Below are 20,502 nucleotides of genomic sequence, written 5' to 3' on the forward strand. Positions count from 1 at the left end.
ATACCCATCCTGCACCCTGCTATAAGTTCAGGGGTCGGATCTGCACTCCTCACCAGATTTCTTCTAAATATACCTTCGTATTGGTAGATCTGCAAAATACTTGTACAGAAGGCATCTGAAAACTGGACCATTCCAAAGGTCTGATATTTCTAAAATTGTCCTCACCAAAAAGGTACCATGGAGAGACATACAGCAGTTACTTACCTGGATCCGAACTGCCTGAAGGTAATTGTTTACTTGATACTGGATGGCACCTCCTCCAGGTACGGCCATTTCTTTCAGGCCACTCATACGGTTTAAGTCCAAAAGACTTAGCCCTACCCCTGGTGAATGATCCAAGAACCTACTTTCCTCCAACACCTACATATGGTATTTGGGAAGGAGCAGACAGGGAAGACAGATGATGACCTGGGCCACAGCCAGCGTGCAAAGACCATCAGACGGTATTGCTCCACAGGAGCCAGTCCCTGGGGAGAAGGAAAGCTGGCACAGCCTGGCAGGGCAGAGGAAGAACTCTGCAGCAGACACAGGGCTTTAGGGCCAAACGGTATAAGAACTTCCCCGGATTTCTACAAACAGAAGGAAAACCAAGGACTACTGGTTCCTGGAATAGGAAGTTGCTGAGGCAGTAGGAAAGCTGTGTCATCATGACAGAAAGGCTGACTTTCTATTTAACTTCTTCAAAATCTCTCCACAAACCAGACTGCCTCACACTGTTAATTGCTTTCTAAGTGCCCGTTAATAGGAAGAATGGCCTGCAACCAACAGGTAAAATTTCAGAAGGTGAGAAAATAAGCTAGCAAGATCTAAGCCCAAGAATAAGCAGAAAGCTAGCCCAGTGATCCCATTCTGATCAGAATGACTGAGTCACATCAGCCAAGGGAGCTTTGCTGGTTAGAGCCCACGTGGACCCTGACTGCAGTCTCGGGGCAGGATCCAGGAATCATGTTCATTCAAACCATGCAATAAGAATCATGCACGTACCCTGAATTGTTATTCCAGTTACAGAGAGCAAGAAACTGAGGGTGGAATTAACTAACCGCATTAATGAATTTCCTTTACTGGTCAAGCGGGCTTAGTGAAATATGTAACCTCAGGGCCTGGAAATGAAACACTAATTTTCCAAAGACCTGGCATCCTCTGGAATGGAAGGAGAGAGTGAGCTCTCCCCACACCTCGTGAACGGCAGGAGAAGAATGCTGGGAAGGGACTGAATGGCACTCATCTCCCCTTTCAGGAAGGACTCCAGAAAGTGTCTAATTTAGAAAGAAGGTATACACACCAGCTATAAGCTTGAAGTTCCAGCTGAAGAAAAGAGCGACTGTAACCACAGGGTCTTCTACTGCATTGTGGTCTCCAAAGCGGCCCTGGGGATCCTCAGATGCCACAGAAGGCGTCTTCCCCAAGCAGTTTGTGAATCTAGTTGCTGGAAAGTCATCTTTAGGTGCCAAAGATTAGATCTTGGCTGATTTTGCTGGCAGTTAAGGACTATTGATAGGAAGCCGAAACCCTTGCTCATGCTTTTATGAAAACTATAAATAAATAATTTCTGTGAACAAGCTCATACAGCCATTTTCTTGGCACCCAAAAGTCTGCAGACATTTGAGTCAATGAAGTCACTCACGTAAAGAGCAATTTGTTGAGAAGCTAGAAGAAACCAAGGTGACTAAAGAAAGAGTTTTGGCGGGGAAGAGTATGACGATTTCCCATCTCTCTACCTTAATCTGTATTTTAACTGCAAAAGGTCTAACAGAGTGATGACCTTTGGAAAAAAGGAAATAATGGCCAAGCTGCTGTTTCCTCAGTCAGCCAGTCTTCACTAAAAGCATACTTCCGGCAGGCTAAACTCACGCTGGGCTCAAGCACCAGAAGGATGTTATTTAAGTGTTAAACAGACTTTCTAATTATTGAGAAAAGTAACCAGTTGGTAAAAATAGCATTTTTTTTTTAAAAAAGACTAAATTAATTCATCTACTACACTGGTAATTAACAAACACCGAGCAAGCTTTCCTCAAGTCCTACAAATTTCCAATCTGAAAATATTTTTTTATATGGAAGATACAAATTCACCTACTGATACCAGAAATGTCCAACTACTTGTGGAAACTAGGTTTTTAAAGGATTCTTTAGAGTGGGTATTATCAGTTAACACAGGAGAGTCCCATACAAAATCCCTTCCTCCGATGAGGGCAAACCTGAGCCAAGAAAAGGACTACCATTTTGACTACTTGGGAGGAAGAGAGAAAAACAGAAGAAAAGCAGTAAGGATCTGGCAGAAGTCAACTAAAACCTTCAAGAGTCTGTAACCATCTTGTGACCTCAACCCTGCTCATGAAATATGAGTCCATGATCAAGGATGTGCCTTATCTGGAAAATGTAGCCAAACTACCTATGAAACCTATGACAGTGAATCCTCATTCTAAACCATCCTCCGTAGAGGACAAGGACAGTGGAGCTCCCAGGTGCTCATTCTTAACATTTAACCTGAGGAAGATGAGGCAACCGGAGCTGGGCACACAGGTGGAGGCTGAAATTCAGACAGATGAAGGTAACAGCAGACACAGACAGAGTTGGTGAGGAAGTCAGGAGTCTCCAAACCACTTTTTTTTTTTTCCTCTTCCTAATCAGACAGTGTAGTGACCAGGCCTGTCTGGTCACCACGGGGGTACAAAACTAGGAGTTCAGGTGGCTATAGCCAAGGGCATTCTGTACTTTGGATAAGATGATCTATGCTCCTGAGATACCTCGAGTCATCTCATGAACAACTGTTCCATGGTAACAGTACACTACTATGAGTCTAACCCAAACACTGGCTCTTATGATCTTCACGGTGTCCCAGACTAGAGAGGGAAATGGGAATACTCCAGCTGTAGTAGACACAGCATTTCTATGAATTCCTCTGAATTGCTGTGACTATGCCTCTAACGTTGAATCTGAACCCCAACGTATGGTCCCTTGGATTTGCTCCTAATTCTTCACAGAAATCTGAAAGAGACATCAGCTCATGAAAAGGAAATCATGATGACTCCCCATCCCTGCCCCACCCCAGGGTCCTGTTTCTATCACTGAACTAGATTTCAAAGCTAGTCTAAGGTAACGTATAAGTCTGACATACTGTGAGAGCCAAATGGGGTGGAGCAGGAATGAGGATTCCGAACTGTGAATCCAAAAGCTACACTTCTCCTTTTGGAAATAATAAAGCAGACAGGAAAGAGGTATAAGGCACCTCAGGATGACGAAGAGGTCCGGACTTCTGAAAGAAAGGAAACTTTATCTTGAAGGTGGATAACTAGGTTTATAACTGCTGAGTTGGTTCACACATCTTTGGTGGAGGAAATGTGCTCAGAACCTTCCACTCTGAATGAGACGTTGCTAAGAATATTTTCAAATAAATGGTACAAGCAACCAACTAAGTCAGAGAGCTAAGAGTGTTTAACTTGACTGAATCGTACTGGTCCCAGGTTGATCATTATTACTGTGACTGAGAGATCATCTCAGATCTCAGCTCAATAAAGCAGCTTCCTTCTAGGCAAAGAGCCCCAAACTTGAAATATGGAGATCTGAGTTTGAATCTTGGCATTTTCACTCGTGCAACCTTGACTAATCACCCCCTTTGAATTCTGCTTCCTTATGTATACGATAAAAAGTCAACCCCTTACAACCTCAGAGGGTTATCATGAGGATTAAACATGCAGAGAGCTCTGAGCACTCTGCTGGGCACAGACTGGTGCTCAAATGTTCAGTTTCGTCCAGGGGTTGTTTTTCCCTCTACTCGTAAATCTTTGCTTAACATTAACTTGGCCTGGTTCCTGCTCCAGAAGCACCAATTCATCCCAGTCTGGCTTTGGCTGTATGCTAGTATTACTCAATCTGCTACTGACAGGGCAAACTTTGGCACTGCTTGTGAGTGAGGGTTTGCTTTGCTGGAGGAGGGAGTACATGAACCTGACCAACATTAAAAAAAATCCTTAGCCCTAAGGGCGACGCAGTTAATCAAGTCAGTATGCCGAATTTGGAGTTTATCTGAGAAAACTCATACTGAACTTGGGATGTGGTGAAAGAAAAGCCTCTAGTGCTGAGAAACTTGACATGTGGCTTCTGCTTGCTACCACTTCACTGAACAAAAAAGGATATGGCTACAATACTCTTGTTCCCAAAATCACAAATCAGGATGTGATTCCTAATACATGTGAACCGCCAGTGTTTGCACAGAATATCTGAAATAAATGCTCTCAGAAAAATTCAGCAAGTATGTTCTCTAGATTTATGCCATACATCACTGAATATTTACCTCAGAAAAATTTTTTCCTTCCATAGAAAAGCCATCTTCACAATAGTCAAAGGAGGGAAAAAAGGTGGAGAAGGAAACTTCAGGATCCACCACAGAATATCAGAAAGGGAGAAAAAGACAGGAAAGAATCATCAGAGCGATGGTTAGGAAGGACGGGAGACCCAAAGATGATGGGCACAAGGTAGGCTCCAAGGACTCAAGACTGATCTGTTCTGCAGGACCCGGCCAGATAAGCTGTCAGGAGGCAGTCGGGATTGGGAGCACCAGCTCACATGCCACTAATGAGAAAGGAGGACTGAGGGTTTTTCAAGCCTGGTCGAAGTTGGAAGTGGATGGGTCCCAAAGCTTGATCACTACGGCAGCCCTCAAGTGAGATGTCTAAGCCAAGAAGCTGGAGTCAGAGAATACTCATGTTTACAAAGTGGGGGAGAGTACAGGGAGCAGACCCTTCATTTTCCACTTTTTCCTGGGGGTCTCCTCGTAACTCCCAAGCTTGGTACTTAAATTTGCTCTCAGAGCAAAGAGATGCATCCTGGAGACGTTCTGATGCCATAGGGATACACAACAGGGCTATTTCCACATTGGGATTTAGGCAGACACGTTGCTTACATCATGTGAAAGAAAGAAGTGTTGGATGTCCAGGCGGTGTCAAGGGAGTACCAGACAGACCACTCCTTTCCCTGCACGGACTCTCTGAAGAGCATGTACTCTTAAGCCACTTGGTGGCATGGTGAGTCTACCTACAGCCTTTCCTAGCAGGGGGGTGGGAAGGGGGGGAAGTCGAAGGAAAACAAGACCTCAGAAACACCAGGAGACTTCAGGCAAACCATCCTTGGCTTGTCACCGTCATGGATGGGAATGATGGAAGGGAGAGACCAGAGATGGTAGGAATGTATCGTATTTGACCTAGAGAAGGTCAAACAATCAGGCAATTCAACTGTGGGTAAACCCATCTAGGTTTCCCAGTGATATTTTCCCATTTTCAGGTTAATTTTTCTAGGCCTCTGATGTTTCTCCAACATGAATTTTTAACAGGCAGGCTTGTCAAAGGATCAGAAGGAGCAATCTAAACTCAGGCAATACTGCTTTAAACAGGTTGTCTTGTTTCTTTAGAAGTGTTTGTGTATTTCTATTTGGTGGAATAGACTATGTTTAGAATAATTTATTAGTGATAATAGTCCCTGTCTTACAATGGGAAAATATTAAAGATAAAAAGCTTTACAAGATGCAAAGAAACAATTGTTGAGTGATAACATTTTAGTCATTATAACATATTAAAGGACCACTTTTGGCCCAGGATAAGGTGAAAATCAATCTGGAGACATAAAACTCTCACCTGTTGAGTACCATCACTGGTATCTAGTCTAGGATCACCTTGTATATAGTGCCATAAATAGTTTTAAGACCTTTCAGAATTCCATAACCACAATACCCCCCAGAAATAATAAAAAATTCCCTGAAGTATTTAAAAACCAAACTTGAGAATCATTACGTTAAGGAGTATAATTTAGCATCCAATTAATTCTGAGTTAGTATTCTATTCATAGATTTCTCTGTTTCTTCTGTTCTGAAATCTCTGACTCTGTGGATGACGACCTATTCAACACGATAGTGGGATGTTCATTCAGTTTGGCATGATGTGTACTTTCTCAGTGCCAGTAACACAGTGGATGCTCAATAAATGTTTATTGCTCAAGTGAACTGCTCTGTATTCAATTTAAGATTGTCAAGCAAAATCAAAATGAGTTACATTGAAAAGAGCCTTCTATTCCAAGACACACACCAGTCCACAAAGCTCAGTGTGTTCCAAAGAAATCCAATTCTATGCACACAGATAAAAGCTGCAGATGTTAACTTTTTGTCCAGAGTATGTGGCCTCCAATCTGGAAGTCTTGGATAAATAGTAAAATTCTAAGATGCTAATATAGATTGTTCAGCCTTCCAGAGACTAGCTATACTTATGGGAGGTGTTGGCATGGAGGAAAATTTCCATTGGACCAAGTGACTGTAGATTACTATCCAACAATAGCAAAAACAAAATTTTAAAACAAAAAATTTTAGCTTACCTTAAAAAAAAAGAACTTTGAAAGTTATAAAAGGCATACTATCTAGGCAGGAGACACAAAATCCCGTTTCTGCCTAGATAAATAAATATAATTTCTTGTTTAACTCTAGAAACTTGCAGCATTTTATAAATACAAAATGTTAGAGAAAGAATATAATTTAGTATCTTGGATTTCCTGTCCTGGCGAGTGTCAGTGTGACCATAGAACAGTGTGAAAAACAGATCATCCTAAGATTTAGAGACAGAAAATGATATAGAGGCCCATACCTATCCTTTCAAATCATTTAAATGGAAAGAATAAAGGGTAAGTAATAAAAAAGGGAATTTAGTTTATAAACTACTGTGTCTGTGACTTAAAAATAGACATAGAGGTTAAAGCCAGTTCTCTCATTTCTATAACTGTGGGATCTTTTCTTTCAGAAAATTTTTTTTTGGATTCCCATCTAACAAAAATGGAGAGGGGCTAAAATATTAAAACTAATTTGTGCTTGCATTTAGCTGCAAAAAAGAACAGCTAGAATACTACCAATAAATGTCCATTTTTGTAGAATACATGTGCAGTTAAAAGGCTATCAAAGGGCAGTTTTCTCCCTTTCTACTACTAAACACACACCAGTTAGAAAAAGTCAGTAATATTCCAGAGCGCGCCCCTACCCTTTTTTTTTTTTTTTTTTAAAGCACAAGCTGTTCAGAAACAAAGGGCTGCATAGGCGCTCATCTCATAATGCTGTTCACGTCTGAGTTAGCCCTTCCGAGACTTTATTCTCTGACAGCAGATAAAGGGGAGGCATCTCTGCTGCTCTGCTTTCTTTCTTTGGGCACAGTTTCCATTGGAATGAGAACAAGACCCAAAGATATTTGGCTTTCTGAAATACCATACAATTATAAACTCCACAGTCATTATATGTTTTAAAGTCCTTCAAAAAGGAATTTTGAATATATCTTTATACAGAGCTAAAGTTATCTTCTAGGAGTAGATTGGAGTTGACATTTGAAGAAATATGTTAGAAATGTTAAGGAGCATTCAGAATTAAGAAGTCACCGAAGTCATACAGCCAAACCACTGTAAGTACATTTTATAATTCTGTTTCACAACTTGATTTTAATGATCTCTGCTTTTTCTTTTAAGTTAGAACTAAGTCTGCTTGCTTACATCTAATGCAGACATAACACTGCACTTTTGCAACTACAGTGGCAATGATTACATTGTTTTTCATCTTTAAAAACTAACTTTTTATCAATTATTTTAAGCACTTTAAAAAGTGTGCTGTTACAAGTAATTTTATTATATTCCATGGGCAATAACACTGACCCACAACTAATTAGATTTATGTTTTGGATTTACATTTTGAAGTCATCAACGCAACATCACTTCAAATGCCCCAGTCAACTCTGATTCTGCCTAATCCCTGCAGGCACAATTATATAACCACTGGAAAGGAACTTAAAAAAACAAACAAACAAACAAAAAACAGGGAAGCTTTTTAAAAGTCAAAATAAAGATGCTCAAATACACTTTTCAAAGAAAATATAGGAACCTGTTTCAGCTGGGAAGAGTTCAGTTTGATTCCCAGTGACACAATTTCCAGCAGTGGTTTGGTTCGTCACAGAGTGGGCACACGGCTGCACTGGATAGATTTCTGATAGCGTGATTTCTTTTTCTGTCACACATAACAGTGCTAACTGGCATAAGAATGCACACTGCCAAATGTATTTTTATTATTTTTTTTAAAATGTGGTTGAATAGGGAAGCACTAATTAGAATTCATCCTTCTAAAACAACAGTTTAATGAAATTCACTCTTGCACCATAAGAAAACAGAGCATCGTAGGAGAAAACATTTAATCCTGGGTCAGCTCAGCGAAACTGACATGACAGCCTTCTTTTTTGGAGCCTGTGTATACCCGACTGGAAACCGAGAAAGACTAAATGCATTGGGGATTTTGTTGTTGTTGGTTTTGTTGCTGTTGGTTTTGTTGTTTTGGTGTTACTATTTCCACTCACCAGCTCGAAGGGGTCGTGGAACTCCCCCAACAAAGATAGTTTTTCTGGGGTCCAAAGGCTGAGAACCATCCATTACAAAGTCACTGTCACTTAGGTTCCATGGTCGAATTTGCACCTGAAAAAAAGTTGTTTACTTGGTCCTTACTTCATTTCCATCAACCCCACATGAGAATAAGGTGACTAAAGACAAACCCACTGATCTGTGCATTTTACAACATACACAACCCAAACAAAATCCAGTTGTTAGTTAATGTAATCTGCATTAAGTGCCTTTCAGTAGAATTCTTGGGGAATCTACTTATGGGTATTATACTTGACACTCTATACATATACCATGAAACCTTCAGAAACTACCTGTGGTTTAAAAAAGGGCAGTCTTTGAGAGACAGAGTCTTGGGTTTTGAATCTGATCCATTTTAACACATGATAGACTGTTTATAACCTGTCACAGCATAGCTCTTAGTTTTTAAAAAAACTCACCCAAAGAGGCAACAGGAACATGTAGGAATATTTTCTAAAAATTATCTAAACGTCTGGCTTTTAAATTATCACCCGCTAAAATTGAAACATTTCTCTTTCAGCAACAAGATTTAACACAGTTTAACACTCATCAAGTTAGAACGTGACTACCTGCAGTATCAAATACTGAAGGACACAGAGTTATCTACTTTTGATTTATCTGATTTTCCTAAACAAGTCTGGTTAAATAAAGGTCAGCCTAGAAACAGAAGTAAATTTTTGAGGAGTAGGAAAAGAAATGTCTATGACGTGTTTCTTACTATTTGGTAATACCTCTTCACTGGGACAATGACTTCCTGCCCATAGTTTACACTATCATGAGAAGCATAACCTTGAAACATATTGCTTTCAATTCATAACTGAATCATCAAAGAACAGCTTAAAACAAAACCACCAAAAATCCCTCCCATACCGAAAGGCGAGTTTCAGCACTGCCTGAAAACCAGTCAGTCGCTCAGCAGACCATGTGCTCTGTGAAGTGGGTCTGTCCTTGAGGAACATTCATCTCCTTTTCCCTCATAGATTCAGACAGGGAACAAAGCAGCTGAATTTTCATTTCCTTAGTATCAACAAAATTCTTCATTTTCCGCACTGCTCAACCATCAACACTTAACGCAAGGAAACACGTGATAATTTCTCATGTGGTGTGGCTTATATCCAGGGGTAGTCCCGTTTGAAAGGTAGTAAATCTACCAATTTCAGAACACCTTGAATCAACTCTAAAACCGGCATTGCCCCATTAGAAACAAGCTACACATTCCTTATAATTTTTACAGAATCCCTCACCCCACCAAACCACCCCAACTTTTGGGGTTTTTATGACCCATTTGCCTTCACCAGTTAGCCAGAAGCTTTCTGGCCACCAGTCAGCCAGAAGCCATAAAATCTCCACTTCTTCCAGAGACGCTGAAACCTTGGACCTGTTTGCAATTCTGGTAACATTCAGGCATTTGCTCCACCTTTATTGCATTGGGGAAAAAAAAAAAAAGTCCAGTTCTTTCCTTGTAAAATTTGGTCTGTTTGACTAAATGATCATTCTCTTGACATTTACCACAAAGGCAGATTTGCTAATACCATAAAACACCACTTTTAAATGACTTCATGAGGGCCCATTATTAATTTTTAATTAAAAACACGATTTCCTGACGCTGTAAGAAAAAGGATTCTAATGTCACCAAAAATAAATTTAAAAAAATAAACAAATAAATAAAAGTAGGGCATATCTTTTTCTATACAGAGCCCTCTCTTCTTCTAGTCTTGTCTCTAATAAAGCAGTTAAGGCAGCTTCAGGACCTGGTAAGGTAATTCTATTCACCTTATGATACTTGAGTTTGAGCATGTGGCTCACAAATGAAAAAAATTCCTGTGTAGTATCCATAGTGTTCTGCTTTCATTTATTCAGAAGTAGAGAAAATGCGGGTTCTATAATAGCTGGAGGTTACTGCTGCTCAAAAGAACTCTGCAGAAGATGTCAAACCTTCCTGCTGAGAGCTTTCCTCACTGCCTCTTCTTCCCTCCGACCCACCCCCCACTTCATTACATCATACACAACCCATTCCCTTACCCTATTCTTAGTAAAAACACAGGAAGAGGACTTGGGAGACAGTAATGATTAACCCTATTCACAAAACCCACATTTCCCAGCTGCCATCACAAAACAGCTTCTCAGAGGCTCACACCACTGCAGAATCAGAGAAATGTCAACACGGGCCAATACCGGCACACTCTACACGCTAAGCAGAAAGCAGTACTGTGGGGCTGTTTGTGCTGAGAAGTTCCACTCACACTTTGGTTTCTCTCAGACATACAAGCCCATTCACACACAGGGCATGTTCTCCATCTTCTGAGGTTTATTCTCAGATCTCAGGGCCTAATATCCACGTTCTATCTTTCTGATTTACTCCGTGAATATACTCTCTGGTCTTGATATATATATCAGGGGAGCAAATACACGTTTCTCTACTTTTTTTAATCCCATACTTATAAGCTGAGTCAAATATTTTGTAGAGAAGGGTAGAATATAAGTAAAACAACTGGTCTTTTTCATAGACATAGAATACAAACTTGTGGTTGCCAGGGAGACGGGGGGTTGGAAGGGACTGGGATTTCAAAATGTAGAACAGATAAACAAGATTGTACTGTGTAGCACAGGGAAATATATACAGGATCTTGTGGTGGCTCACAGCGAAAGAGAATGTGGCAATGAATATATGTATGTTCATGTATAACTGAAAAATTGTGCTCTATACTGGAATTTGACACAACATTGTAAAATGACTATAACTCAATTAAAAAATGAAAAATAAATAAATAAATAAAAAACAAACAAAAAAAACCTGGTCTTTTAATTATCTTTATTTCTTTAATAATTATTTTTGAGAAAGTATGACATTAGATCTCTGCCCTAATTCAACATAAATTGCCTCTGGCAAAACAACTTTTACATATAGAGGGATCACTGTGTGTGTGTGTTTTCTGTGTGTGAAATAACTCTTCCCTTATGCTGTCAAATAGGCTATACCCTGGGCAGTAAAAGCCTCAGCATCCTAAGAACAGGTATAAGGACGTCACCAGAAATGATGACCATTACCTTAAACAAGCCTGACATGGCTCCAACACCCCTTCCTGAAGAAACCTGACCACACTTGCTTACAAAGGCGGCTCTAGGAAGAGGCTGTCTGGGAGGCGACACCCACGAGCCCTTTGGCCAGGATATGTCCTCACACCAGTGTTTATTCAAAACCAAATGTCTGTAGGGCTGGACAGGCAGCATCAATGGGTCAAGCCTTTGGACAGGACAGTGGTTAGCAGGCTGGTGGGGACACAGCGGAGTAAACCCCTCCTTTTAAAGGAGGCACTTGCAGCTCCAGCTGAGTAGTTATCGTTTGCCAACGTGTTGTCAGAATTTTTCATTTCTCAAAGGCCGCTAGAAATTCATGTTTTTATGTGAAACATCAAGATTTTTTGATGTTGGGAACTAACTCAAATGTTAAAGTCATTTGTACAGGCTAAACAGAATTATCTGCAGGCCACATCTATTCTGTGGACCCCAGTCTATGATCTCTGGCTCGAAAGGTTTAGTTATCACACAGCTCACAATGGAATGTTTTGTTCTATAAAAACACTTACGAGAGAAAATACAAAAATGGGGGGTTTTGGGGCGTGGGTTGGGGGAATGTTAATTAAATTTACTTATTTATTTACTTTTAGAGAAAGTACTGGGGATTGAACCCAGGACCTGGTGCATGCTAAGCGTTTGAGCTATCCCCACCCCTCGCCCCACCCCACCTGCCCCTCCCCGCCTCGCTAAAAAACGGCTTTTCTTTAGTTTCTTTTGTAACCATGTATTTCTATGGAAGTTCTGGTGAGGATCATAAACCTACCTTTGGCTGAATTATTTACCTTCTAAATTCTTATCTCCTGATTATTAATCAGCTTTGTAGAACTGCTTATCTCCAAAGACAAAATCTTTTTAAGGACAAAGGCAAAAATCAAACATAAGCTTGGTGGTAAAAAAAAAAATACCAATTTGTATCATATAGTCTCCTCAGATAGCCTTCAAGAAATCTCAAAGACTATAACATTAATATATAATAGCAACAGTTAGTCCTGAAAGCATTAATTTTTCTTTTCAAAGTTTCCCAAAGGATGTTCTTTGAAGTGCAGGTCCCTATGGCTGTTCTGCCAGAGAAGCAGTGTTTGGGAGAAGTTATAAACTACCCCTTCCTTCTTGGAATTTCATGGCACCCATTGGTGTATATTAATTGAAGGCTCTAAGAAGTTCCACGGAAAGGAACCTGTTCAAATGTTGTTTAACACAGCATTTCCAAAATTATTTCCACTGAACCTATTTTCTGCATTAACACCCATCAATAGCCACACTTTGGATAATACTGTCCTATTAGATCTTACTCTTAACGTATCAAAATACAGCATAAGGTTGAACTGAATAAAATGTTGTAGAAACTTCACTCCAATCAAGGCCTCTCCCTCACTTATTTCCTGCTCTTGCTCTAAAAGAGTTAACTAAAGCTTCATCTTAGTTAAAACTGGAAGTCATTAATGGGGGATAAGGTTAGATCAAGTGCTAGGGAAAAATATTAAGAAATGCAATATAGGTCACTCATTTGGACAGGATGCTCTAAAATAACATCATTTCCTAAAAGAACATTTCACTGAAAATTTGCAAAAGCCTCTAAGTTAAAATTAAATAGAAAATGCATTTTTATTATATCTTTAATAACCCAATAAGAGAAATACAGTTTTAGTAAAACTGTTTTAAACACAAACCTTAGGGCTTCAAGTTTCTGAACATGACCAAGTCTCCATATAGCTTTAGAATTCTCTCAGTTTAGACAACTGTTTAGACTGTTGACATTCATCTACCGATAACTAGTGTTATCTTGAGCTCATTTTGAACATCTCACCCTGTATTTCATCCTTGTCTGGTCCTCTCTTTTTAGACATCCATCCCATGAGCATTCCACTGCACAGTGCCTGCCTTTTCAAAATCTGTCTCAAGGCAGCTCCAAAAAGCAACCAAACTGTTGAGAGACAACAGTGCAATCTGGTGGCCAGTTCAGGAAATTGCCTGACCAAATCCCCTTCCCTGCCATTTGTTCTCTTTTCTACAAGTTATCCATAAAGCACATGGCTCAGCAAACCCCCAACCCTGCCCCATTTCGTTTTTCCTCTTTTCAATACCCTTCAAACTCCTACTCAAGTTCCTCAGGAAAAAGTCTCCATTTTTCTCTCCCTAAACCAACAATCCTTTCAATCGACATGAATTGGAAAAACAATACTGCAGAACCATCAGGACTGCTCTCTCCAATTAGCAGCAGCGTCCCGGCTCTTCTGACAGCCAGGATGAGTCAGCTAAACCTAGGTCCGCTGACATACAGCTGCAACGGCTCGGCTGTAGTGGTAATGAACTCAGACCCACCCCGGTTGTCAGCAATTCTATTTTAAGCATCACAGACCTCACAGAATGACTGGAGTGCCCCACAGTATTACAAACAAACCAGTTTGTGGTTTATGAGGCATCTTTATCTCTTCCATGGTGTAAGGGGTTGTTTTATTATTATTAACCACCAAAACTAACAACCATAACAGCAATAATTGTGATTTGGACTCTTCAAAGTACATTCATATTTGGTATCTCACTTCAACCTAATTTTTACCGCATAGCTCCCTACAAACAGCTCATCCAACTTCGAGGAGTTTAGGTGCTACCTATTCTCAAATGCTGCCCTCCACCCAGTGAGAAAAAGGAGATACCCTCCCTGTATCTTCTGGGGGAAGTGGACAGAAAGGAACCTAACAGATGTTCAGAGTCATTGGCCTTGGTAAGACTTCTGCACCCTGGGCAGCCTGGGGCCTCCAGGCAGAACTCCACTGAGACTCAAAGCAAAAAGCTCTTAACTCACACTCACACTGTTCCTCCTGATCCTCAGATACTTGTAGATCACAGGTCTGAGAGAACCTCAATAAACAGAGAGGACTCCTCCCAGACAGGGAGCCAAAAGTGACCCTGGGGATGCTCCAGGCCCACCATCAGCATCCAGGAATAGTCCAGGTACAAAAAGGAAACTGGTGCCAATGCACCAAGCTGCACAGCTTGCCTGATGCATGGAAACCAAGGCTTACAGCCCCACTGGGACCTTCAGTTACTGTTGAACAATTCAAGCAGCACTCTGTGTGCTGTTTCATAAGGGCACCCAGTACAAAACATAGAGCATGTATAAACTGTGCCCAGAAAATGGTGATGTCCATCCTTCCTCTATGCTTGATAAAATAAAGCCATTATCAATTAGATGCTATGATTAATGCCTGTGTACAGTGTGTGTAAGATTCAAGGAGACACCTTCACTCTAAAGGCTCTCCAGACTCCCTCAGGAACATCTGACCACTCAGCCTTCTGAGCCACCCCCCACCTTAACTACTCCCTGTAATACTTCCACCAGACCACCTCCGACTTCTTACTCCACGTACTGTTCACAGGTCTATTTCCCTCCATCGGACTCTTGGGGCCTCCGAGGCTGCGACCATTTCTCTGTGTGGGTCCCCACTGCCCCGCACAGTGCCAGCCATCAGTGAGTGCTCTGTGCTCATCCGCGTTCTGGTGAACTAATGGAGGTTCTCCTGAGGGCAGACAGCGGCGCTGTAAGAAGATGCCCAGCAGCTGGCCCTCTACAGCTCCCAGATCACTCTCCTCACTCCACTGACGGCTGCCTTCCAGAGGTACGGAAGTACAGTGTGTCTGCTCACAGTCAGCGCCCCAGGGTGTGGGCCTCCTCAGTGCCAAGTTCTGATGTCACCAGGTGACCTCCTCGGTGATCAGAATTGCCTAGGGTCATCATCACTGCTGATGTTCCTGCAACACTTGGAAAGTGTAAGCATAACAGATTTCCTTTTGAAAGAAGGAAGCACCTTGGAGCACCTACGCTGCACCACTGTGCTAGGCATTACACACACTGTCATGCTTACCCTCGCCATGACCGCTATGCTCTAAAAATTATCCCTACTTTAAAGATAAGGAAACTAAGGCTCAGAAGAGTGACGTCAACTCAGGACTGAAACCCTGGTTTATCTGACCCAAAGTGTCTGTGTACTCTTCCCACTGCAATGACCTGTGTGCCTGCAAGGCTCTCTGTCATCCAGGCTACTGGCCACCAGCTCTGCTTCCCGATAGTCTCCTGGAAAAGTCAAAATGCATTTTCACTTGTGAGCGATTAGCCTCTGTCTTCTCTCCAAACTCATCTGGCCCATTTCCAGCACATTAAGAAATGACCCACAGATTCTTCTTAAAGCTATAACAAAACTAGCGGTTAGAAAAGCTCAAGAAAATGATTTAGCAATGAAACTGGCACTCAGTACAGCCACCTCAACTTCCAGGTTCATAGCCTCAGGCACTCATGCTCTGCAGCCAGACAATTCTGTCCAATGTCTACATAAATGTGTATTTTCAGCTCCATGGTGCCAGGACAAGGATGTTGTCACTGGCATGCTGATCACTAAAACTCCTGAGAGGAATGTACACAGAAAAGTTCAAATGACCTAAGTTTTTCCTGGAAAGAAGCCTATTCTTTGAGTGAGCTTCATGGAATATGAATTCCACCAAAATCTTCTCAAGTATTATCCCCAAAGAAGTAATATGATGTGCTGGATTAAACAGTATTACACAAATCTATCTATCGCAAGACTCCTCAGAAACCTTAATACACCAACGCTTCCCAAATGTTTTTGGCTATGGAATCTTTAATTAGAGGAGAAATTGGATATAAAGTGCATTAAGTAAGTGCTCAGTAAGTGACATCTATTATTATCATAAGCAAACCTCTATCAACCATCCTCTCAAGAGACCGGTGTTTGATGAGACACATGTTCTTTAGAACACACTTTGGAAAACATTGACTATGATTCCTCAGGGGATGGTATTGGCTGTTTTGTCCACTGGATACCATTTTGTATGCTGAAACTGCAGCACCTTTCAGACCTCCCTGGAAAGGAATCACAGCTTCCAAAGACTCAAACGCTGAGAAACTCTGGACCCATTCGCAAATTCAGAGACTCAGCAGGAAAAAAATAGGACTTATTATGAATAGGAGGTACTGCCGGAGGGTATAGCTCAGTGGTAGGGTGGGTGCTTCGCATGCACAAGGTCCTGGGTTCAAACCCCAGAACCTCCATTAAAAATAATTAAGTAAATAAATCTAATTACCTCCCCTCTAGGAAAAAAAAAAAAAAAAAAAAAAGAAACTAATGAATAGGAGGTTCTCTCTCGTTTTAGAGGAAGAATTCCTTCTTTGGAGAAATTCCTATGATGGAAAGTGCCCAAACCATGAATTTAGACTGAGGATTCAAGGAACAAATAAATCAAGATCAGAAGTGCTAAAGCTTTCCAACGTGGGACATGACACAAAACCGGATCTAACTGAGCCAGGATAAAATTATATTTACTGTCTTAGGAGGCAGTAGGTGGAGAATGAAAGTTTGAGGACATATATCACAAACCCAAGGGCTGAAACCATCAATCAAGACTGCCGTATAAGCCCCTACCTATTTCTCCCAGTTTAATTTCCCTCTATTCCCTTTCACACATTCATGTTTCATTTAACCAACCAACCTAAGTGTTCATTCATACCACACCATTTCTCATTTCTGTGTTCTTACTGTTACCTTTCTCCAAAATGTCTATTCCCCCACACCTCCACACTTCTTTTGGCCAATCTCCAAACCCTCTCCAACCTTGAAGGCCTTGTTCAAACATCACTTCATCCAAGCAGCTTTCTTTCATCACTCCAAGTGCATATAAACTGTTTAAAGTACTTAATCTATATCTTCATTGTATTTGTTATTTTTCTTAATTGGACAAATATTTGAGAATCTTTTATGTGCCAGGCTCTATAGATCTGGGTATTTATACACTTGTTTTATCTACTTATTATACTATTAGCTTTCTGAACACAGGATTTTATGTCTGATTCAAAGTAAGTTCTAATTCACAGTAATCAGTACTAATGTGTCGCCCACAGTAGGCAGTCAAATGTGGTCTGAAGGAAGAAAGGCAGGCACAGAATTTTAAAAAGGTGGCTGCACATGGGCTGGAGATGGTTATCATAGAAGGCATGATTCACTACGGATGGTGTAGTGATCTGAGAAGGCTTCAGCAAAGAGATGGCATTTGTGAGGGGTCTGTAAATAAGAGTAGGAATTAGAAATTGAAATGGGGGCAGAAATATTTCTGTTGATTGGGGTTCAGGAGAAAAAGCAGAAAAAGCTAAGGTTGGAAAAAATCTGAAGCTTGACTGGGAAGGTCCTAAATCCTAGGCAAAGGGATCTGGACTGTATTTGTAACTAAAAAAAAGTGATCAAAAATGCTAGAGATTCCTCTGATATATAAATGGGGGTAGGAGACACTGGAATGACAGACAGATTAGACAGAATTAAAAATTAAAGAATTAAACCAGTCTCTATTTTCAGCTTCCTTTTTTCCCACCATTTTTTTCAATTTTTGTCTTTCTAGTTTTAAGTGGATGACCTGAGCAATAACCTGAAGAACTGACCTTACGTAAGCACACCTCAGTCTGGTAAGACCATTCTTAAGTGTATAGCAAAGTCAACCTGTCTTATTTCAGGATATTTATAGATTGTGATTATGCTATAAATCATAAGGAAGAAGAATTAGGAAACTTCTCTGATACTCATCTCCAGGTGTTTGCTATCCCACATCTCTGGCCCAAGTGTTCTAGGAGGTCAGAACCACAATATTATCTCCCTCCTCACCTCCTTTTCAGCCCCTCAGTCTGCTAGACCCTCTTAGGTTTCCTGTTCTATCAGCCTGCTGTCTTGAACCTTCAGCTTCAGCCTATTTATACATTCAAAAAGTTGAGTCCCTTCAACAAGAGGACCGCTGTCACAATGTCTGCCTGCTTCACTGGAAGCATGGAAAAGGACACAGCTCTCTTTGGGTATGCTGGCAGCATCTGGGCTGTGGAACTCGTCTTGTGGGAGGAGAGGGGAAAAAATTATAGATCTATAAGCTTTGCCATCACTCCTGCTGTTGACAATTTGTCTTCCATTCGTTAGGACTGAGGGGCCAATTAATCAGGCCATAAATACAGTTTCTTTTGCCATCTTTCAAGATCAGCCTTAAACCATGTGATTGACCTAATCCACACAAAGGGAGTCGGGGAATGATTTGGGGGAAGGGAGAAGGGCAAAGGATAGAAAATCTGTGAGGTCGCTTTGGAACATGGTATATATTTCCAAGGAGAAATTCAGGGAGGAGAGGAGAGAACTACACAACAGAATGAGGGCACTAGGATCCTGAAAGGTAGCCAAGCTCAGAAGTAGAAAAACCGAGAAAGCCACAGCTCAGAAGGTTTGGTGCATGAGCTTTAGAGGCTGACTATCCTTTGAGCCCAGGTCCTCACTTACTCCGAGAGATGTATCCCAGCTCTCACTTTCTGCGGGAACACCCAAAATCAGGCGGAGTGTACCGAAATCTGGTAGGGAAGTGCGGCCAAAGGGGGCTGGGAGTGGTGGATGCAGGGCTGAAGCCAAGAAAGAGAAGGTTTCAAAAATGGAGCCAAAAGAGCCAGAACCCAAAATGAGATCCAGTTCATTAGGATTACAGGTACTTAGGGACTTCTGTGTTTCTCATCCTAAGTTTTATTTAAATTGTTTGTGCTGGAAATTCTGAGTATGCCTGGGTCAAAGAAATACGCAATCAGCAGCCACCACTCAGAATTCACCAAGCTCTCATAAAACTGCTCCACTCGAGCTCAGAAAATGAGAACTGCAATAAGGCAGAAATTCGTAGAAACACAAACAATGAAAGTTAGTTTCCCCATAAACATTTCCCAAACAGATAATTACACTAATTAATTTCAAAAGTCCTCCATGCCGAAGGTAATACATGTGTTTGGAGTGAAAACACTCAAAAGTAACAGTGCTGCCTCCACACCACCTCTGGCTGCAACCACCACGGCTCATTTCCTCTCACAGGATGTCCAGTCCCGGTGAGAACGTGCCCTGATGAAGCGTGTTCTCCTCCTCCTTCCACGGAGCCGGTGCCTTGACCCTTCCAAGGTATACACGTCCCATCCGGTCATCTCCGTCTCCTCCCCTCAATTCTGCTCTGGGTATGATGACCTCAGTGTGTACCCCTACCCCTCTGCCACTTTCTAGATATAAACACATTTCCAATCTCTCCTCCAGGGCACGACCAACCCCACCTGCACCCTTCCCAAATCACTCCCACTCCCCTTCCACTGATGTGCCAGTGGCCGAGGCTCTCTGGAGGTTGACCATTTACCCCTCAGACATCGTATCTCAGACCCAGCTGAACTGGGTTCAGTCTTTCTAATTTCATATTATTCTAAAGATACAGAAGTTATTGCAGCTTTCTTATTTACCCAGAAGAAATAGTGCATCTTCCCATTCTCCCTCATAACACACAGCCTCTCCACACTGTTAAAATTAAGACTAAAGTCAACAAAGGCTCCCTGCTCTTTTTCCCAACCCACTATTTTCTACTGTTTTCCTGTATAGCTACCTTATCCAACACTGTTAACTGTTGTTACCAAAATTTGGTAATGGCTCCAGAATTTGAAAATTATAGTGGTACTTTCACACTCGCTAAAACCCTTGCTTCTTCTTCTGCCTCAGTTATTGTGCTGTGAGTCAGTATCCCCAGTCTTTAGTAACTCCCTCTTCCTCACAAGCCACACTCTCCTGCTCACAGGCAGCCAAGGTCCAGCATCGTTCTTTTGCAGCCAATTGCAAACCCTGTTCTAGGTGTCACCATTCTTTTCAAAAGATGTTACTCTGTAGATGAGCTCTAGTCTTGCTCTCCTGAATCCTCTAGTGCTATGTAGGGCTAATAGCACGATTTGCCCAAGTACCCAACCTTCCAAATGCCTTCATATTCATTTTCCGCTGATCTGAGTATCTCAACATCCCAGAGAGGAACCATTATTCTCATTTTATAGATAAGGAAACCAACATGCAGCAGGGATTAGGTGACTTCATTCAGAGTCAAGAAGATATTTACATGATCAAACTGGGAACTTCTATGTCCAACCACAACTCTTTCTCCAGACACATTTCTGAGAATAAA

The 20,502-nt window shown here is 41.4% G+C and overlaps 1 protein-coding gene and 1 non-coding gene across 9 annotated transcripts in view; one reads left to right on the forward strand and one right to left on the reverse strand.

The window, feature by feature from the left end:
* Positions 1-20,502, reverse strand: part of CPEB3 (cytoplasmic polyadenylation element binding protein 3) — a 164,394-nt gene that overhangs the window by 25,135 nt on the left and 118,757 nt on the right. For all 8 annotated transcript variants that reach the window (XM_064488220.1, XM_031461384.2, XM_064488223.1 and 5 more), the window contains one exon: positions 8,361-8,475. In XM_064488220.1, the coding sequence (XP_064344290.1) occupies positions 8,361-8,475 (115 nt within the window). The remainder of the gene's footprint in view (positions 1-8,360; positions 8,476-20,502) is intronic.
* TRNAA-CGC (transfer RNA alanine (anticodon CGC)) lies at positions 16,495-16,567 on the forward strand. The gene has a single exon. It is a non-coding gene; the product is annotated as a tRNA-Ala (tRNA).

Source organism: Camelus dromedarius, chromosome 8, assembly GCF_036321535.1.
Source record: "Camelus dromedarius isolate mCamDro1 chromosome 8, mCamDro1.pat, whole genome shotgun sequence".
Taxonomy (NCBI): domain Eukaryota; kingdom Metazoa; phylum Chordata; class Mammalia; order Artiodactyla; family Camelidae; genus Camelus; species Camelus dromedarius.